Source organism: Erythrolamprus reginae, chromosome Z (assembly GCF_031021105.1).
Source record: "Erythrolamprus reginae isolate rEryReg1 chromosome Z, rEryReg1.hap1, whole genome shotgun sequence".
NCBI lineage: Eukaryota > Metazoa > Chordata > Lepidosauria > Squamata > Dipsadidae > Erythrolamprus > Erythrolamprus reginae.
This window is the reverse complement of record NC_091963.1, coordinates 18,833,420-18,853,797: the sequence shown is the minus strand read 5'-3', so window position 1 is coordinate 18,853,797 and position 20,378 is coordinate 18,833,420. Positions and strand designations below refer to the sequence as shown.

At 38.7% G+C, this 20,378-nt stretch overlaps 1 protein-coding gene across 1 annotated transcript; it reads left to right on the top strand.

The window, feature by feature from the left end:
- Window positions 1-14,239: 14,239 nt before the first annotated feature.
- On the top strand, window positions 14,240-19,400 carry LOC139175920 (gap junction delta-4 protein-like). Its single transcript, XM_070767317.1, has 3 exons — window positions 14,240-14,291; window positions 14,769-14,888; window positions 16,954-19,400. Exons 2-3 carry the CDS (start codon window positions 14,813-14,815, stop codon window positions 17,763-17,765), a joined length of 888 nt encoding a protein of 295 aa, XP_070623418.1. The 5' UTR covers window positions 14,240-14,291; window positions 14,769-14,812; the 3' UTR covers window positions 17,766-19,400.
- Window positions 19,401-20,378: the final 978 nt, after the last annotated feature.

Genomic DNA, 20,378 nt, shown 5'->3' with positions numbered 1-20,378 from the left:
TTTCAGAAGAATATATTCACTGGATGAAAAGAGAAGGAGCAGAAAAAGTCATTTACGAGGAAAAGTACTAAATTGCTACTGTATTTTCTCTTAAATTGTTGCTTCTTAATTTTATTCTATCCTGTTTAAAAACATCTCTCACTAAACAAAAGCCGTTGTCTTTTCTTTTTTAAAAAAATAACTTGATGTCTAACATTTGGTTTTTCTTCAACTCCTCACCAAAGATATTTGTTTACTTCTAACTCGCGAGAAAAAAAAAATCCTTTTATCATTTTATAGCTTGGACTGATTTGCTGCCAAACCTACAGTCATTCGGAGAATTGAAAACTACTGCTTCTAAAAACTAAGGTTTTGTCTTAAATATAAAAATTACCTGGCAGAAGAACAGAGACATTTTTCAGTTATCATATTTTAAATACCAAGCCAGAATATTTGTTTAATTGAATGGGTAAAGTTAATGTGCAGCTCCTCCAAATTCTAAAGTGTGGCCTTTCGTATTTTATCAGTCTTATCATTCAAACTTATTCCACTCTACGTAAGTTCATGCAAACACTACCTTTGCAAATGTTTTATTTAATTTCTTGTTCTATTTTATTCTAATACAGATTTGTATTTCCTAAATCAAGCAATTTCTATACGTTTTATAATTTTATTGTCCTTATCTGGTGAAGGTTTAAACAGTTTCTCCTCCTCTGTTCCCATATGCTTTATATATATATATATAAGGCCGATATAGATCTATCCTAGTCTCCCTTAATTTTCAAATTCAGCTTAAACATGTGACATATATATATATATATATATATATATATATATATATATATATATATACATACACATATATATATATTTCCTTGGTTTTCAAAAGCTAAATTGGAATATGGTCTGCTAGAATTCATTCGCCTTTATTCTTTGTTATAAACTATTACATGATTATTAGGGGAATTTATAGAAAATGATATCTTAACTTTCAGTTGAAGTTTGTTTAATGCTAGGAACTGCATCCTAAATTTTTTCAGTTTTCCTAACTCCATTAAAATAGTAACACTTCTGATAAAAGAACATATAATGAATATTGAAGATTGGTTATTTGAAGGAACAGGATTTTGATCTTTTACCTGTAATCGTTTAATATACTTCTTACTAAGCTGATGGTGTAGAGCTCTTCAAACCTGGCAATTTTAAGACTTGTGGATTTCAGCTCCCAGAATTGAAGTCTGTGTATTAGCATAGCAGACTGAAGAGTTCTTGGAGTTGAAGTCCACAAGTCTTAAAGTTGCCAAGTTTGGGGACCCCTGTATAACAACAACAACAACAACAGCAGCAGAGTTGGAAGTAACATTGAAGGTCTTCTAGTCTATCCCCCTGCTTAGGCAGGAAACCCTACACTACTTTAGATAAATGGTTATCCAACATCTTCTTAAAAACTTCCAGTATTGGAGCATTCACAATTTCTGGAGGCAAGCTGTTCTACTGGTTAATTGTTTTAACTGTCAGGAAACTGTGATAGAAAATGATCACAAATTCTTTATGCCATTTTAGTAATATTTATTGAACTCACAATTTAAACAATGTAAGTAAGATATGAATACAGTGGTACCTCTACTTAAGAACGACTCTACTTAAGAACTTTTCTAGATAAGAACCGGGTTTTCAAGATTTTTTTTGCCTCTACTTAAGAACCATTTCTACTTAAGAACCCGAGCCCGGATAAATTTCCCAGGAAATTTGAGAGCGGCACAAAGGGCCGGACAGTTTTCTGCCATTCCCCCTTTAATCCCATCCATCTGGGCTGCCAGAGAAGCCTTTTGGTGGCACTTAAGGAGGCTTTGGCAGTCCAGAGCAAACAAAGCATTTTCCTTTCTCTGGGCACTTGGACAGGGAATAAACCTCTGCCAGCGCCCAGAGAAAAGAAATGTTCCCTTCGTTCTGGGCAGCTGAGGAGTCACCACAGTGAAGGAAAGATGCCGGCTACAAAGCGAGCAAGCGAGCAAGCGAGCAAGCGAGCAAGCGAGAGGGGAGCACTTCAGCATGGGAAGGAAGAGGCAGCAGGTAGCAGCAGCAGCAACCACCTTTCGGTCGAAAGAGTGGGAGGTTCCAACTTCCCACCTGCCTGGGTTTCTCTCTCTGGCCCAGTGTATGGGAGGCAGCCTCGCACTAGGTGTATGGGAGGAGCGTGCTTCTCCTCGCCGTCTCAGAGTTCCTCTTTTTTTTTAAGTCTTAAAGTTTGGGATTTTTTTTATTCTCCTCACCTCACCTTTTTCCTTCAGCAGCGACTGTCCTCCTCCTCTTCTTCCTCCTCCTCCTCCCACCCAAATTCCGAGCTTTTCTTTCTTTCCTAATGGGTTTGCACGCAGTTTGCTTTTACATTGATTCCTATGGGAAAACTTGCTTCTACTTAAGAATGTTTCTACTTAAGAACCTGGTCACGGAACAAATTAAGTTCTTAAGTAGAGGTACCACAGTATATACCAGCTATTTTGGGAAGTTGCTTGCTAAGTATTTTCAAGAGCCAATCATTAATTTTTTAAACAAAAAATAGGAACGTTTTTTAATAGGAAAGGGAACACAAGAACAAAGGGGCACAATCTGAGGTTAGTTGGGGGAAAGATCAGAAGCAACATGAGAAAATATTATTTTACTGAAAGAGTAGTAGATGCTTGGAACAAACTTCCAGCAGACGTGGTTGCTAAATCCACAATAACTGAATTTAAACATGCCTGGGATAAACATATATCCATCCTAAGATAAAATACAGGAAATAGTACAAGGGCAGACTAGATGGACCATGAGGTCTTTTTCTGCCGTCAATCTTGTATGTTTCTATATTTATCCAAGTGAGACCAAGAAGAGCCTTCTCTCTGGTGGCTCCTTCTCTGTGGATCATCATCCCTGTGAAGATAAAATTAGCTCCCACCTTGGTACTCTTTTAAAAAACTTGAAGACATGGTTTGCCAGTAGGCTGGTGGACCCCAAGGTAATCTAGAGCCCATCAAATGGTTTACTTGAAGTTTTATTTCTGTAAGCCAAAACAGAGTCTCCATGACTGAGTTAAGTGGTGGCAAAATAAATTTTCTAAATAGCAATAGCATTGCAATAGCATTTAGACATTTATATCACTTTTAAAGCCTACTCTAAGCAGTTTACAGAATCGGCATATTTCTCCCAACAATCTGGGTCTTAATTTTACCCACCTTGGAAGGATAGAAGGCTTGAGCCGGTGATAGATTTGAACGGCTGAACTACAGCTAGCAGTTAGCCTGCGGTGCCGCACTCTAACCACTGCACCACTCCGGCTCTTATCATGAAATGTTTGTTTGTTTGTTTGTTTATTTATTTATTTAATTAATTAATTTATTTATTTGCCACTCATTCCCAAACAGAATTAGAGCGGCTAACAAGTAAAATAAATACAACAATAGTAAAATAAAGAAATAGTAAAAACAATCAGAATAAAATCAATAATATAATAAAACAGTATTATAAAAGAACCATACATATGATACAGTCAATCTAATTCCAGGCCTGCCAGAAAAGCCAGGTTTTAATGGCTCTCCGGAAGACCGGTAAGGAGGAAATTTCTGGGGACAGTTGATTCCATAGGTTTGGAGCAGCCACAGAGAAGGCTCTTCCCCAAGCAACTGACAGGGACCTGGAGAAGGCTGACTCTGTGGGCCCTTACTGGTCAAAATGAGGTATGAAGTCGGAGGCGGTCCCATAAATAATCTGGCCCTGAATCATTTAGGGCTTGAAAGGTAATAACCAACACCTTGAATTGCGTTCGGAGACCGACTGGCAACCAATGCAGCTTGCATAAAGATGGAGTAATACGGGCATATCTTGGTACACCCGTTATTGCACCCGCTGCTGCATTTTGCACCAGCTGAAGTCTCCAAACACTCTTTAAGGGTCATTATCTTGATCATAATCACCTTTGGTTTCTCTATTGTCGAAGTAATTTTATCGATCATCACACTTGGGGAAAATGCTATTGTATACTTATTCCTGTTTATTACATTTACTATTATATTTATACTGATCTAAATGCAGTGTTAATGTTGATAATCTTTGAGTAATTCTAGGATTTTTTCAAAGCCTCCTTTGGTGATTGCTAAAAAGAATGTTCTTGCTGAATTTCTAGCTTTGTGTTCAATTGCACAAGTGATTAAGAAATCAAAATGAAACACTGGCCAAAGTTCTCAAGAAAACTATTAATTGCCTATATCTGAATATGTTTTAAATCACATTGAAATTGGGGAGCAGCCTTCCAAACCAAACTGACCTAATGCCATCTTATGATATTGCCATTTGATTATTTCTTTACTTATCATGGCTAATTATGTGCAAAATAAAAGTGTTTTTTAAGATTTCATTTTCCTTTTAAAATAAGCAGGTCTGCGCTTTCCATTGATGGCTTACCATAAGTACAAAATAGAACAGGAAGACGACCCTCACTCTGTCAAAGACCTTGGACACTGTTACCTCTAAGCTGCGCGGGTGCATGCCCGCGCAGCCATTAAGAACCCCCCTGCGCAAAAACTTTTGAAGTGGCACAAAGCCATGCAGTCCTGGATCACTCACTTCTCTGGCCAGCAAAGCCAGCTGCCCGAGAAAGAGGCGCACTTTTTAAACGTGTGCTTTTCAAACGCGCCGCTTTCCCGGGCAGCTGGCTTTGCTGGCCAGAGAAGCGAGCGATCCAGGACTGTGTGGCTTTGTGCTGTGACAACAACAGCAACAAAGGTGCTGCGGCAGCCCTCAAGTGTGGCCCTTTGTGGTGCCCCACCACCCATTCCTGCAGGTAGAGGTCGGGCGTGCTACCGGGAGGAGGAGGAGGTGCGGGGCCGGGTGGTGGGCGCTGTGGACGCCGGGGAGAGCGAAGGGATGGACGTGGCTGCTGCCTCTTAGCTGAAGAGCTGGACGGGGCGGAGGTGACTGCGGAGTCCGGCGCTGGGGCCATGCGGGGCCGCTGATCCAGGGGCTGTGGACCGGCAAGCCACCCTCCGCTCTCACTCTGTTCTCTCTCTCTGTCTTTCTCTCTGTTTCCGGTGTGGTGTATAAGAGAGAAAGAGAGAGAGAGAAAAAGGGGGGGAGAGAGAAAGAGAGACAAAGAAAGCAAGAGAGAGAGAAAGTGAGAGAGAAAGAATGCAAGAGAGAGAGAGAAAGAGAGTGTGAGAGAAGGAAAGCAAGAGAGAGAGAGAAAAGTAGAGGATGAGAGAGAGAGAGAGAAGAAAGCAGGAGAGAAAGAGAACAAGAGAGAGAGAAAAAGCAAGAGAGACAGAGAGGGTGAGGAAAAGAGTGAGAAAAAGAGAGAAAGAGTGAGAAAGAGAGAGAGAGCAAGAAGAAAGAAAGAGAGTGAGTGAGAGAGAAAGAAAACAAGAGAGAGAGAGAGAAAAGGAGAGGAAGGGAGAGAGAGAAAGAAATGAAAGCAAAAAGGGGAGAAAAAAGACAAATTATACACACACACACACACACACACACACACACACACAAACATATATAACTTCTGTGGCGCCCAGTCCCAAAGGGACTGCTGCTCAGACACTATACTTTTCCGCCCACACTGAAAAATTATTAGAGGGAACATTGACATTGGAGTAGTCATATCCAATGACCTAAGTGCTAGAGCCCACTGTAACAACATTGTCAAAAAAGCATTAACAATTGTTAATCTAATCTTATATAGCTGTTTTTCTAGAAACAATGAACTGCTAACCAGAACATACAAAACATTTGTCAGACCAATTCTAGAATACAGCTCACCTGTATGGAACCCGCATTGCATATCAGACCTTAGTACAACTGAGAGAGTCCAGAAATATTTCAGAAGAAGAGTCCTTCACTCCTCCTCTCGCAACAAAATACCTTATTTCACCAGACTTGAAATACTGTGATTAGACAATTTACAACTACGTCGCCTCAGATCTGATCTAATTGTAGTTCATAAAGTCATATACCAAAATGTCCTTCCTGGTGATTACTTCATCTTCAACCTCAATAACACACGAGCATATAATAGATACAAACTAAATATAAACCGCTCCAAACTAGATTGCAGAAAATGTGACTTCAGCAATAGTGTGATCAACGCCTGGAATGCACTACCTGACTCTGTGGTTTCTTCCCCAAATCCCAAAAACTTTAACCTTAGATTGTCTACAGTTGACCTTGCCCCTTTTCTAAAAGGTTTGTAAGGGGAATGCATAAGCGCACCATTGTGCCTACCATCTCTGTCCTACTATTCTATTGTCTTCTTTTATCTGTTATCTAATACATGCTTGACAAAATAAACAAACAAACATTCACAGCAGAAAAGACACTCGGGAACATCCTGAGATTAATCTCAAAAGGAAGTGAGAATCTTACAGAATTAAGGGGAATTTGATAGAAGAAGAAAAAAGCCATGGCATTTGTAGTACTTTTTTTTTTCAAACAGATGCTTCCAAAGCCTTCTCCTTTTTAAAAAATTACATGATAAGCTAAAATATTAAGTATTCTACATAATGCAATTTCACTCAGATGAAAAATGAACAGAAAATGAAAGTTTTAGCATCTTCTTTATTGTGAAAAGTAGTCCAGTTTTTCTAAATATCTACAGTGGGGAGTGGGGAGTATTTAGTTAGACACCAATTTCTGCAAGTTCTCCCACTTAAAAAGATGAGAGAGGCCTGTAATTGACATTATAGGTAGAACTCAGCTATGAGAGACAAAATGAGAAAACACATCCAGAAAATTACATTGTCTGATTTGGAATGAATTTATTTTGCAAATTATGGTGGAAAATAAGTATTTGATCACCTATAAACAAGCAAGATTTCTGGCTCTCGTAGACCTGTAATTTCTTCTTTAAGAGGCTCCTCTGTCCTCCACTCATTACCTGTAGTAATGGCACTTGTTTGAACTTGTTATCAATATAAAAGACATCTGTCCACAACTCAAACAGTCACACTCCAAACTCCACTATGGTGAAGACCAAAGAGCTGTTGAAGAACACCAGAAACAAAATTGTAGCCCTACACCAGGCTGGGAAGATTGAATCTGCAGTAGGCAAACAGCTCAGTGTGAAAAAAATCAACCGTGGGAGCAATAATTAGAAAATGGAAGACATACAAGACTATGATACTCTCCCCCGAACTGGGGCTCTACGCAGGATCTCACTCCGTGGGCTCCAAATGATCACAAGAAAAAAATCCCAGAATCACACAGGGGGACCTAGTGAATGACCTGAAGAGAGCTGGGACCAATGTAACAAGGCTGCCACTAGTAATACACTATGGCGCCATGGACTCAGACCCTGGAATGTCAGAAGTGTCCCCCTGCTTAAGCCAGTACATCTCTGGGCCCATCTGAAATTTGCTAGAGAGAATTTGGATGATCCAGAAGAGTATTGGGAGAATGTCATATGGTCAGATGAAACCAGTGAAGGGCTACCAAAAGTTTTACTACCACACTGTGGGCGTGGTTTATGCAGGATGCCCTGCATTTTCTTTCAACGTCGTTTAGTGCAAATTGGGTGCTTTGGGGTGGAGCTCCATTTTTGCTACCCCACTGTGTTCTCCCCACCCGCCCATCCGGGCAGTAGCCCACCCCTGGATGAAACCAAAGTAGAACTGTTTGGTAGAAACACAACTTGTCAGGTTTGGAGGAGAAAGAATTTGGAGTTGCATCCAAAAAACACCATACCTACTATGAAGCCTGGGTGTGGCAACATCATGCTTTGGGGCTGTTTCTCTGCAAAGGGACCAGGATGACTGATCCCTGTACATGAAAGAATGAATGAAGCCATGTATCATGGTGGGTCTTTCAGCATGATAATGATCTCAGGAACACCACCAGAGCAACGAAGGAATGGCTCCGTAAGAAGCATTTCAAGTCCTGGAGTGGCTTAGCGAGTCTCTAGATTTCAACCCTACAGAGAACATTTGGAGGGGGTTGAAAGTCTGTGTTGCCCAGCAACAGCCCCCAAACATCCCTGCTGTAGAGGAGATCTGCATGGAGGAATGGGCCAACAACAGTGTGCGCCAACTTTGTGAGGACTTACAGAAAACGCTTGACCTCTGCCATTGCCAGCAAAGGATATACAGTAGTCCCTCACCTATCGCTGGTGTTACGTTCCAGACCCGGCCGTGATAGGTGAAATCCGCGATGGGGAATTTATCGACTGATAGTACTTATTTAAGTATTTATATTGTAATTGTTTGGTAAGTTTTCATTGTTTTAAGTGTTTATAAACCCTTCCCACACAGTATTTATTTTAGATACAGTATTTAAATACAGTATTTACAATTTTAGATTATTATTTTTTTTTAAAAACTTGCCGATCGAGTTCGGCGGGCTGTTTAAATCTGCCGATCGGCTTCCTCAGAAACCCGCAATGAAGTGAAGCCGCAGTAGGTGAAGCGCGGTATAGCGAGGGACTACTGTATAACAAAGTATTGAGATGAACTTTTGTTATTGACCAAATACTTATTTCCCACCATAATTTGCAAATAAATTTATTCCAAATCAGACAACATGATTTTCTGGATGTGTTTTCTCATGTTGTCTACCTATGATGTGAATTACAGGCCTCTCTCATCTTTTTAAGTGGGAGAACTTACACAATTGGTGACTGACTAAATACTTTTCCCCCCGCTGCATATTTTCTCATCCTTCTTAGGTCTTATCTATACGGTCTTCTTGCTCCACTTTGAGACTGCTTGTTCTTGAGGTTATGTCCTCTTAATGGAGCCACCATCACTTTACTGGTCTACCAATGAGGCAGAGAGAAACCAAACCAGCAAAAGTTTTTTCACAGAAGAGCAGGGGAAAAGACCCATTTCATCTAATTTGGAGAGAAAGACTTCAAAGGGTTAGCAACTTGTTGGATTTTAACTGACTTGGTCTATGTTCTGCACATTGCTGTGCTCTATGCCCCTATAGCTATTTACTCCTTTGTTGTCTGCTTTAATCAAGAGAATATCAACCTTATGAAAAATCAAATGTAGATCTTCAATGAGTTTTTCCCATCTCTATTCAAATTGTAAAGAAACAAACTCTGATGGAATTGACACTAAGCATGAGTGCTTGCCTAGAAGAAACATAGAAACATGGAAGATTGATGGCAGAAAAAGACCTCATGATCTATCTAGTCTGTCCTTATACTATTTCCTGGGTCTTTCAGTATGATAACTGTGCTCTTGCTGTATAGAGCGCTGGGATGGATATATGTTTATCTTGGGATGGATATATGTTTATCCCAGGCATGTTTAAATTAAGTTACTGTGGATTTACCAACCACATCTGCTGGAAGTTTGTTCCAAGCATCTACTACTCTTTCATAAAATAATATTTTCTCACATTGCTTCTGATCTTTCCCCCAACTAACTTCAGATTGTGTCCCCCTTGATCTTGTGTCCACTTTCCTATTTAAAGCACTTTCCTCCTGAACCTTATTTAACCCTTTAACATATTTAAATGTTTCGATCATGTCCCCCCTTTTCCTTCTGTCCTCCAGACTATACAGATTGAGTTCATTAAGTCTTTCCTGATTAGTTTTATGCTTAAGACCTTCCACCATTTTTGTAGCCCGTCTTTGGACCCATTCAATTTGATCAATATCTTTTTGTAAGTGAGCTCTCCAGAACTAAACACAGTGTTCCCTCGATTTTCGCAGGTTCAAACTTCGCGAAAAGTCTATACCACGGTTTTTCAAAAATATTAATTAAAAAATACTTAGCGGGTTTTTTCCCTATACCACGGTTTTTCCCACCCAATGATGTCATATGTCATTGCCAAACTTTCATCTGCTTTTAAAAAATTTTTTTTATAAACTTTAATAAATAAACATGGTGAGTAATAATCTAAATGGTTGCTAAGGGGATGGAAAATTGCAATTTAGGGGTTTAAAGTGTTAAGGGAAGGTTTGTGATACTGTTCATAGCCAAAAATAGTGTATTTACTTCCGCATCTCTACTTCGTGGAAATTCGATTTTCGGAACGCATCTCCCGCCAAAAGCGAGGGAACACTGTATTCCAAATGTGGTCTCACCAGCGCGCTATACAGCAGGATCACAATCTTCCTCTTCCTGCTTGTTATACCTCTAGCTGTGCAGCCAAGCATTCTACTCGCTTTCCCTACCGCCTGACCGAACTGTGCCCCTTCAATGGAGGAAAACACATTGAGTAGGTGTTGTTGACAAATTATTTACTTTCAAAACATAGGCAATGACTAAGAAATGTACCTACTATTATAGCATGTGCTTGCTGTTACTCGGGTCTCTTTCTTTGCCTGTGGCATACTACTATATAAGTAAATCTATGGGTAATAAAGAAGTTATGGAATTCCCAGTTATTGAACTGAAAGACAGATCCTGTTAAAAAGGAATGACCAATGGTATATTCATGCAATGATCCCAGTAATCTTGACAAAGAACATTTTAATTTCCCTGAGTGCTTCAGAGTAGCCTTCACAGGCAAGGTGGCCCTATCTGTTAGACGTCAGCCCTTGGAAGCGATAGGAGTGGAAGGTTAATATTGTTGGAGGACATCAAGTAGAGCCAGGCTGCCCCAGTAGAGGTCATGTTGATGTCCTTGGGGGGGAAAAAACATTAACAAGGCAGGGAATGTGTCAAAGAAGGGCTTCTGAAACCACCCATGCTGTTTCCCTTTATATTATAGGCACAAAACCCCCACTGAGCATTTATGTAGCATATTTTTCGGAGATGCACTTTTTCCCCCCTAAAAGAGGTTGGAAATGATGCGTCTTATTATATACCGAGTACAGCCATTTTTGGACTCCCGAAGCCCCCATTTCACAAAAATGGGGCCATTTTTCACAAAAACAGGGTGCACAGAGGGTTTAGGAGGCCTGCAGAGTGCTCCTGGGGATTGCGAGGAGGGCAAAAGTGGGGGCATTTTTGCCTTCCCCCAGCCCCCAGCAGCACTTTTCTGGCCGCCCAAACCTTCTTTGTGCCCTGTTGTTCCACAAAAATGGGAGTGTTTTTGCCTTATCCCAGCCCCCAGCAGCACTTTGCTGGTCTCCCAGAATTTTGCACACTCCCTTTTTTGCAAAAATGGATGAAAAATGGACCCATTTTGCAAAATAAAAAATAAAAAATGAGATGTGCAGAGAGTTTGGGAGGCTTTTAGAGTGTTACTAGGGGCTGGGGAAGACAAAGACATATTTTTCCTTCTCTCTTCTAAATCTTTTTTTAAATTATTTTATTTATTTTTGTCAAGTACCTATTGGTAGTATACAAAGACATAACAATGTTTATATGCATGATACTAGTGTGAGAGAGAAACATTAGGACAGGGGACGATAGGCATGCTTGTGCACTTATGCATGCCCCTTACTGACCTCTTAGGAATTGGGGGAGGTCAGGGATGGGCTATAAGCCGGAACGGTGGGAACGCTGTTCTGGTGGCAGCAATGGAGCATGTAGCTTAGCTCCATTGCTGCCAGGCACGCACGCACCGTGCATGTGCAACCTGGTAAAAATAACTACTGATTCCAGTAAAAGTTAGCGGGTTTTTTTGCTTCTGCACATCCACGGAAGCAAATCTCTGTGTGCGAGATTTCAGCTGCTGCACATGCGTAGCAGCCGAATCTTGCTATGGCGCCTAGAGCAGCAGCTGTGGCCAGCAGCAAAAGCGGCCTGCCCGAGCTCCAGCCGCATGGCCTGCTTTCTTCTCTCCCGCGCCACAGGTATTGCTTGGCGCTCTGAGAGATGCCTGCAGCATGGGAGAAAAGAGAACAGGCTGTGCGGTTGGAAGTTGGGGTTGCCCGCCCTTCTCCCTGCGCTGAATGTCAGCGAGGGAGAAGCTTTCACGCAAGGTAAGGCAGGGGCGGGGGCAGAGCACTCAGGGTACTCAGGGTGGAGCTGCCGCTCGCAGCCGGGGAGGGGGAGGGGGCAAATGGGCAGGGGCTGGGGCACACGGCGGGGGGTAACTTACCTTTTTGCTTTCCGGTTTTTTTGCTTCTGTGCATTCACAGAAAATCACAGAAATCACACATCCTCACACAAGTTTTGGCTTCTGCGCAGGCTCTTCTGGCCCTGTTCTTGTGTTGCCGGGAATGGTGGCCCATTGCTGGGTGAGGTCAACGGTGGATAGTCTAGGTGTAAAGTTTTGGGGCTTAGGTGATGATACTACAGAGTGAGGTAGTGAGTTCCATGCATTATCTACTCGATTACTAAAGTTGTATTTCCTGCAGTTAAGTTTGTATCTGTTGTGTGCTCGTGTATTGCTGTGGTTGAAACTGAAATAGTCATTGACAGGAATGACATTGTAGAAGATGATGCGTCTTGGTGCATCTTATACATCGGTGAGTCTTGTAGTCCGAGAAATGTGTTTTATTTATTTATTTGTTTGTTTGTTTGTTTGTTAGTTTGTTTATTCATTTGTTCATTCATTCATTCATTCAATCAATCAATCAATCAATCAATCATCAATCATTTTTATGCCGCTCTACTCCTTAGACTCAGGGCAGCTTACATCATATTAGCAATAGCACTTTTTAACAGAGCCAGCATATTGTCCCCACCATATGTGCATGTTAGATAATGTAGAAGCACTCTTCTATAGATTGCATTACCGGGCGGGGGCAGGGGCAGGGAAGGAGCTTCAATCTAAACCATAAATAACATTCTGAGCTACTTCTCCATATGGGCATATTGGGGAAAAGTTTCCTGGATTTTGTCTTTCTACTGCCACCACTAGATCCATTCCATTCCATTCCATCCCACCTCTGCCGCCAGGCATGGGGGAACTGAGATATTCTTTCCCCCTAGGCCTTTACAATTTTATGCATGGTATGGATGTATGTATGTTTGGTTTTATAATAAGGGTTTTTAACTGTTTTAATATTGGATTGTTATATGCTGTTTCTATTACTGTTGTTAGCTGCCCCGAGTCTACGGAGAGGGGCAGCATACAAATCCAATAAATAAATAAATAAATAAATAAATAAATAAAATTTTCGAACTAGATCTTTCTCATTTTGATTAATTATTGGACTTTTTGAGAGTTCACCGAAACAACTAATTTCCAATCCTGTCCTAATTTTTAGACAGTCATTATGTTGCTAGACATATATCAGGTTAAATATTAGAAAAGTCCCTTTAATCAGTCCTCTCAGTTGAATCAGGCAGGATGCATACTAAAAGGAAAATTCATAAGCCAACCTGGTTGCATTTGTTATAGGTGAGATACTCATTATTTCCTAGAAGAAATGATGTCTTTGAAAATGCCCATCTTTGACACTCTAAGTGATTCTCAACTGGGGATCGTGAGGGACCCCTTTGAGGGTTGAATGACCGTTTCGCAGGGGTTACCTAAGACCATGGGAAAAGACAAATGTTAGGAACTAAAGCATCTCTTCTGACCGATCAGGCATTTACAGTAGAGGTGTCCCTCTGACCTTCCTGCCAATCAGCTTAAAGCTCTGTTGGGAGAATTGGCGCTAGACTTATGGTTGGGGGTCACCACAACATGAGGGACTGTATTAAGGGATCAACGCATTAGAAATGTTGAGAACCACTGTAAGGAATATTCAGATGGGAGACATATTCCTATATGTGTGTGTGTGTGTGTGCTAGGAATACACACTCTGTCAGAAGGCACCTCATCTTTGGAACCATCACATGCAGATGTGAGTCAATTAAATTCAGAAAAAAAGATTTAAAAAATTCTGCACAGGCAGAGACACACACTTTGGGATGGATGGAGAGGAAGAGAAGATCTCTAGATCTCCCGTTGGTGTTCCTCTGGATAAAACCTATGTGCAAACTGGCGTTTGGACAAGGAAGGACCCAAAGTATCTACACTGGAAATAAAGTTTCCCATCAAATATCTGACCATATGGTACTTGACTTCATTGCCATGCTTTTGTTTTCTCTTGTTCCTCCTGTTGCTATTGATGGAAAGGTACAGTCTTGATGCTTTGTTACTGAGCTATAGAATGGAGCTCTTTGGGAAGGCTTGAGCAAAAAAAAAAAAAGGCTTGCCAGGAAAAAAAACCCAGATAATCCCCTTTACTTGCCAAGATGCCTTTTCTATATCAAATTGGATCACCTCGAAATACTGACTATCAGTGCTTCATTAAAATATGTGCATCCCACAGGGGCTTTTTTTTTTTTTTTTTGGTCTAGATACAAAAGATAACAGTGACAGATGTTTCCTTGTATGGTGGGAGGAGACAATTTGCTTTCAGTGTTTTTTAGACTGGACAATTTGTTGCTGAGCTTATTCCTTTGAAAGAGAGAGAAAGAGAAAGAGGTACCAGAAAGAGGCTAATCCTGAAAAGTAAAAAGGTGAGCAGATAGACAAACATAAAGCATCTCTTGTGGCTTAGTTGTGTAGAAGTTTGGAATTAGTTGTTTCACTTAGAAAGAGAATTTTTTTCTTGGTAAGTAATGTGACTGCTAAAAGTCCAGGTTTTATTTTGTTCTTCAATTTCATCTTCCTTCCTCCCTCCCTTCTTCCTTCCTTCCTTTTTTCGTTATTTCTTTCTTTCTTCCTTCCTTCTTCTTTCCTTCCTTCCTTCCTTCTTTCTTTCTTTCTTTTTCTCTTTTTGGTAGAAGTTTAAGTAAGTATTATGCTTGAGATCAATGTTGTTTACTTGATTTTCAAAGTTTGATGAATTCTGATTCCTTTAAGGAAGAGTTATATTTCCCAAAGAAATCTTATTTCCCTGCCAGTTTTGCTTACTTTATGTATTATTCCTCTTAAAAGCCAGCTTTAGAGAATTATTTATTTATTTAATGTTTCTTCTCCCTCTTCTCATTTAGATTGCTGCATTTCATCCTTCCTATAGAAAAAAGTGGTCAGAGAAATGATTTCGCCTATGAAATACTGGAATGCATTTGGCTTTTTCTTCATTGTTCTCAGTTATAATGTGACCATTGTTGGTAAGTATATAGAAATTTACATTTGAGATTTAATTATTTTTATTTGGGGAAACTTCTTTCAACGTCGTGGGAAGGAGAGCTGGTTTGAGAACCAGGTGATCACCCTAAAATGAAATCTCCAGGAATAAAGCGAATCAGAATTTGCACATATCTTCCGCAAAATAGAATCATAAATATCTGGTGTCGAGGAAACTAAGTGGCAAAATGTTTTGAGCCAAACTTTTATAGCAAAAGAAAATGGGTAAATTAGTCTTGTGGAACAAACTAATATTATTCTGTTAAGTAATAATTAGACACAAATACAATTCAGAACTCTTCCTAAGGTACTTAATCATCAACACCCCCCCCCCCGAATATAATTAATTGATTTAGTTTTGGCAAGAGCAATGGAAGAAAGAATAAAATTGGAAGATTCGGCCAAAAGGAAGACACATCCATCTTTATGTGCCTGTCTAGCAGGGATAGCCTTAAAATCAAGCATTGTGCGTAGCCTATTTTCATAGGAGCAGTCATTGAAATGTTTAGGTATTGCTGCTTTATATATTGTCTGCAACTTTTCTTTGCCTTGTCTATTGGCAGACTCAATAGATTATTTAACTTATTTCTCGATTGGATCCCCTTTAAATCTATTATCACTGTAACAGATAGATCACACCAGTCATATGATTTTATGGCAAAATGCAAAAAGCACTGTCAATACTATATTATACCCAGCATTTATTCTTGAAAATTAAGATTTGCTGGAATAATATGACTGAAAAAAAGAAACTTTTTAACAATATACTTACAATACTTACAATATACCATATGATATTGAAGAAAGGGTGGGGGAGCTTAGATTTTGTTCCGACGCATCAAGACAAATTCCTTGTGTGTCCAATAAAGCCAATAAAATTCTATTCTATTCTACCAGTGAAAACGTAAACTATGCATAATGGCCATTGAGTATATAGCTTATTTTGAATTGGGCTTGATTCCTGGCAACTTTAAAAACACATCTATGAAAAACAGAAGGAATCTATTCTTCTGATATTTATCAGTTTATTACCCAATCAAGCCTATAAACTTAGAATTTCCTTCGTGTCTCTCATCCAAGTACAAACCCAGCTTCTTATCTCAGAAGACCTGCCAGGCTAATTTTTGTCTTTCTTTGATACAAAATTTGAACTCATGGCATGTAGTGACATGAATTAATGAAAGATTTTGAAAAGATGGATGGGAGTATTTGTTCACTCAATGCATACAATTGATGGAGTTGACTAATACAAAATGTATCCAAAATATGTGTGGTATATAAATAAATATATTGACATGTGAGGTATAAATAGATGAACTTTATAAAGGACTTGAATACAATCAGGTTTATAAAGGACTTGAAAACCAAATCCTGTAAGAAAATAGCTGAAGCCAATTGAATGTGTGCAGTTTAGAAAACAGAATAGTAAGTGAATATAGCAATCTTTGAAGATTAACTGAGAAGAAATGTACATCCTATTACTCTGATAAGCAGGACTAGAACACCTGGTGGAAATGATTTTTGAATGCAGCCAAATGTTAAAAGAAATTCTCTAACAATGTAAGATGTTAAGTCAACAGGTTACCTCAGAAGAGTCAGCTCTATTTTTTGATGATATTTGAAGCTGCTAGGCAGCTATTTTTCATATTACATCCATCAGCTAACATGTGGAGGGTCCACAAGCTGTTCAGCATGCTAGCCATTTAACTTAAAAGGTTTGAAAAAGGGACTAGATGTATGCATTGAAGATAAAGTTGTTTATTGCAATAATTTTTGTAGTTTCCCTTTTATAAACAAGAGGACCAAGATGTACGATGTTATTCACTGGGAAAAAAGAGGGTCATTTTTATGAGCATCTTCTGATTGAAATTTGACTATTTCTACAACTTACCAATGCAATTGATAAGCAGCGTGTGTAATCCTTACATGCATAGGATTTAAATATTATTACTATTAGAAATTATTCTCAACCAGTCTAGTCAATGTCAAGATTTTAGTGATTGGTGGATTTTTTAACATTGGTTTCATCTCGCCCTTCTTTCTTTCCAGGAAAAATTTGGTTAATCTACATGATCCTGATGAGATTGATGGTGATCTTGTTTGGGGCATATCCTGTCTATGATGACGAGTTAACAGCCCTCGTCTGTAATACTGAAGAGCCAGGATGCACAAGCATGTGCTATGATGCTTTCATTACAGTCTCTCAAGTGCGCTTCTGGTTCTTCGAGTTTGTGTCTGTCCTGATCCCTATTGCAGTGTTTATTATGTGTATCATGCATAGTGTGATTAAGCAAGTGGTGAGGATCTATTCCTACCCTTGCAGCTATTGCAAACAGACCAAAATATCCACTATTTTCAGGGGTGCAGAATCAATCTTCAACGATGCAGACAAGAGCAGAATCGCCTGTGCTGCCCATGAATTTTCAATCCCTGATTTCTCACGGGCCTATGCAATTCACCTCTTTGTGAGGCTAATGATAGAAGTTGGTTTCAGAATTAGCAGTTATTGTTTGTTTGGTTTCTTTGTTCAGAAATTATACAGTTGTACCGAGGAACCTTGCCCAGGTAAAATAACATGCTTTATCCCCAGGTCAACAGAAAAATCTGCCATGATTATCTTACTGTGGATTATCAGTGGTTTCTCCTTAATTCTTGGCCTGGTTGACCTGTTTGTGGCTGTAAAAGGTTGCAGGAATAAGCCGGGTGGAACCAGCACAGCGGAGATAGGCAGGAGCCGCCTCCAGCGGCAACCGAGACAGTTGTTCAGCTTGAGAACCGACGTTGTTACTGAGGATTCCAGCAATCTTCCCAAGAAAACCTACAAAAAGGAACGGCACCCTGTGAAAGATCTCAATTGCTAAAATCCTAAATTTGCACTGAATGCGCGCATTCTCTTTTCATTTGCAAACCATATATAACTTTTTGTAGCATTTAACCTTTGCATAATTAGAAAGGTTCACTATATAGAAAAAAAGAGAGCTGTTTGGTCCTAATGCTTTCCTCTCTTAGACAGGGTTCTTCAACCTAGGCACCTTAAAGAAGTATAAACTTCACATTTCTCCAGCCATTTCTCCTTCCCCTTCTAATGATATTTTAAAAAAGAAGATTGCCCATCCAGTAAAGGCAACTGATTTTTGAAAAAGCTCAGAAGGGTGGAATGGTAAATAATTAAAATCTTGAATTTTGAAACCAACACATTTTCTTGGAGCAATTATACAAACTTTTACTTAAATAGGATCCAGAATAAGAAAGAATAAATCCCAAAACTTGATGATCAAAGAGATGCAATGTTTTAAAGAAACAGTTGCCACACAACAATGGGAAAATTTATGGCATGGTCTGTAAGATATAGATGAAGTTATAACTTAAAGTAAAATAGATACAACATATCCTACCTATATGGTATATAGTTCCAGCAATAATATTTAAGATAAGCAGTTCATACAGTAGTAAGTTTCGGAAGTGCCACGAAACAGAAGGACCACTTTTAATAGAGATATAAAAATCCCACAAAGTACTGGAATACATAGTACAATGTAAAAAAAAAGGAATTTAATTTGAAATGAAACCACAGCTATAATACCCTCCCCCCCGCCAAAAAAAATAGAAAATAAATTTTGCTTAGCAATGGAAGAAATATACAATTCTGACCATCTATCTAGAAATTTGGAGAACATGCAGCAATGGAAGAGAAGTTTAAGCAAATTTAAGGAAAAATAGTTGCCAGACATACAAGACAACATGCTGTGTGGCAAATACCATCACAGTCTGCCACCTGAAATCGTAATTTTGACACAATAGCAGATCTACAAAGGAGGGAAATTGGAAACCCTTTAGTTCTTTTCCTATTTAATTTCCCCCTTTATATATTACTGTTTTTAGTATTTTAATTCTTCTTATATTAATTTTGCTTACTGTATTTTTTTAACATGCACAGATACAAATGCATGCATCTATATCTATACATATAGTTTGTCATCTTTAACCCACAACAAATAGTTTGATATAATCTGCAGACAGATTAAGTTGCTTTGGATTATTTCATTTTTTTCTTTTATTAACAATTACACATATACGTATAAGTGTGTGAGTGTTTATATCTACATCTAAAATATTATAATTTAGATTTAATAATCATCTCAAGTTTGAAATTTTCAATGCAGAACAAATACTGTGAAATAACCTGCAGACAGATTAAAATTTTGCTTGTCATACTTTAGTTTTTATTAACATGCACATACATATGCATGTATGTGTCTCTATACCCATATCCATATTACATATAAAACATTTGCAATAATTACTTTAATACTAAGCAACTAGCTCAAGGTTAGGAGCTTTTATTAATACTCTGGTAGGTTTTTTAAAAAAATTAATATTGTTAACTCTTTGTAACTTCAGTGTCATAAATTGCAATCCACACTGTAGAACTATTTTTTTTCTTTTTATTATCTCTAATGCTCAAAGTTATCTAAACAGAACATCATTAATATCAATTAATCCTGTACTAATATCATTGTGTCAAGTCAATATAATGTATTATAATTTACATACAAAAAATAATAAAATTTTCAAAATTATTCGGAGTCTCTCCCTCTTTCTCTCCCCCCCCCAGGAAAAATAAAAACAAAATTGGGAATTGGGTGGGAAGACTGATTAAGGCATCTTCCTCAAGAACAGCTACATTATTATTTCTCGACATCTTCAAATGCTTTGTATAAGAAATTAGAGGTATCTAATTTTTTGGAAAAGCTCACAAAGCTAAGGAGGTGAATAAAGAAAGTTTTGCCTTTCCATGGATGTTGAAAAGAAAAGGTTTAGGTAAGAAGCCAAATTACATCTATCATACTTAGACTTGTGATAAGTTTAGACCTCTAAATCAAACAAAAGTTTCCATGCAGATATCTTCAAAGAGTTCTATCAGGGAAGGGGAACCAATCATTTGAATGGAGATGTAACAAGAACATTCCGAATGAATTTTGACACACACAGAGATTTTCAGTAGTTGGTTTTGTGCATATCTGGGCTAATAAAAAATTGAGAGTATTTTGAGCATCATGATTTACAAACACTGGTCTAAAACTCCTAAAAATATTGGTCAGGTTAATTATATAGAATTCATCATAAGCCTATAAAATTGGTTAGCATTGTGTGAGAGTTTTAACATTGGCAAAGTAGCTGTTTTTAAAGAGTGAACTGATAGTCCTTCATTTGCGTTCATTAAATCGTTACAATACATACATATATGAGATGTGGAGTATAAATATTTCAAATATTTATTTATTTATTAGATTTGTATGCCGCTCCTCTCCGTAGACTCGGGGCGGCTCACAACATACAATAGAACAATTCGCAACAAATCTAATACATTTTTAAAAATTTTTTAAAAAACCCATTATTAAACCAAACATTCACACAGACATACCATACATAAATTGTATAGGCCCAGGGAAGGGGGGAATACCTCAATTCCC

Coding starts and splice junctions, on each gene's coding strand:
- LOC139175920 (XM_070767317.1), top strand. CDS start 14,813: ATGATTTCGCCTATGAAATACTGGAATGCATTTGGCTTTTTCTTCATT. Junction 14,889..16,953: donor TTATAATGTGACCATTGTTG/GTAAGTATATAG, acceptor CTTTCTTTCCAG/GAAAAATTTGGTTAATCTAC.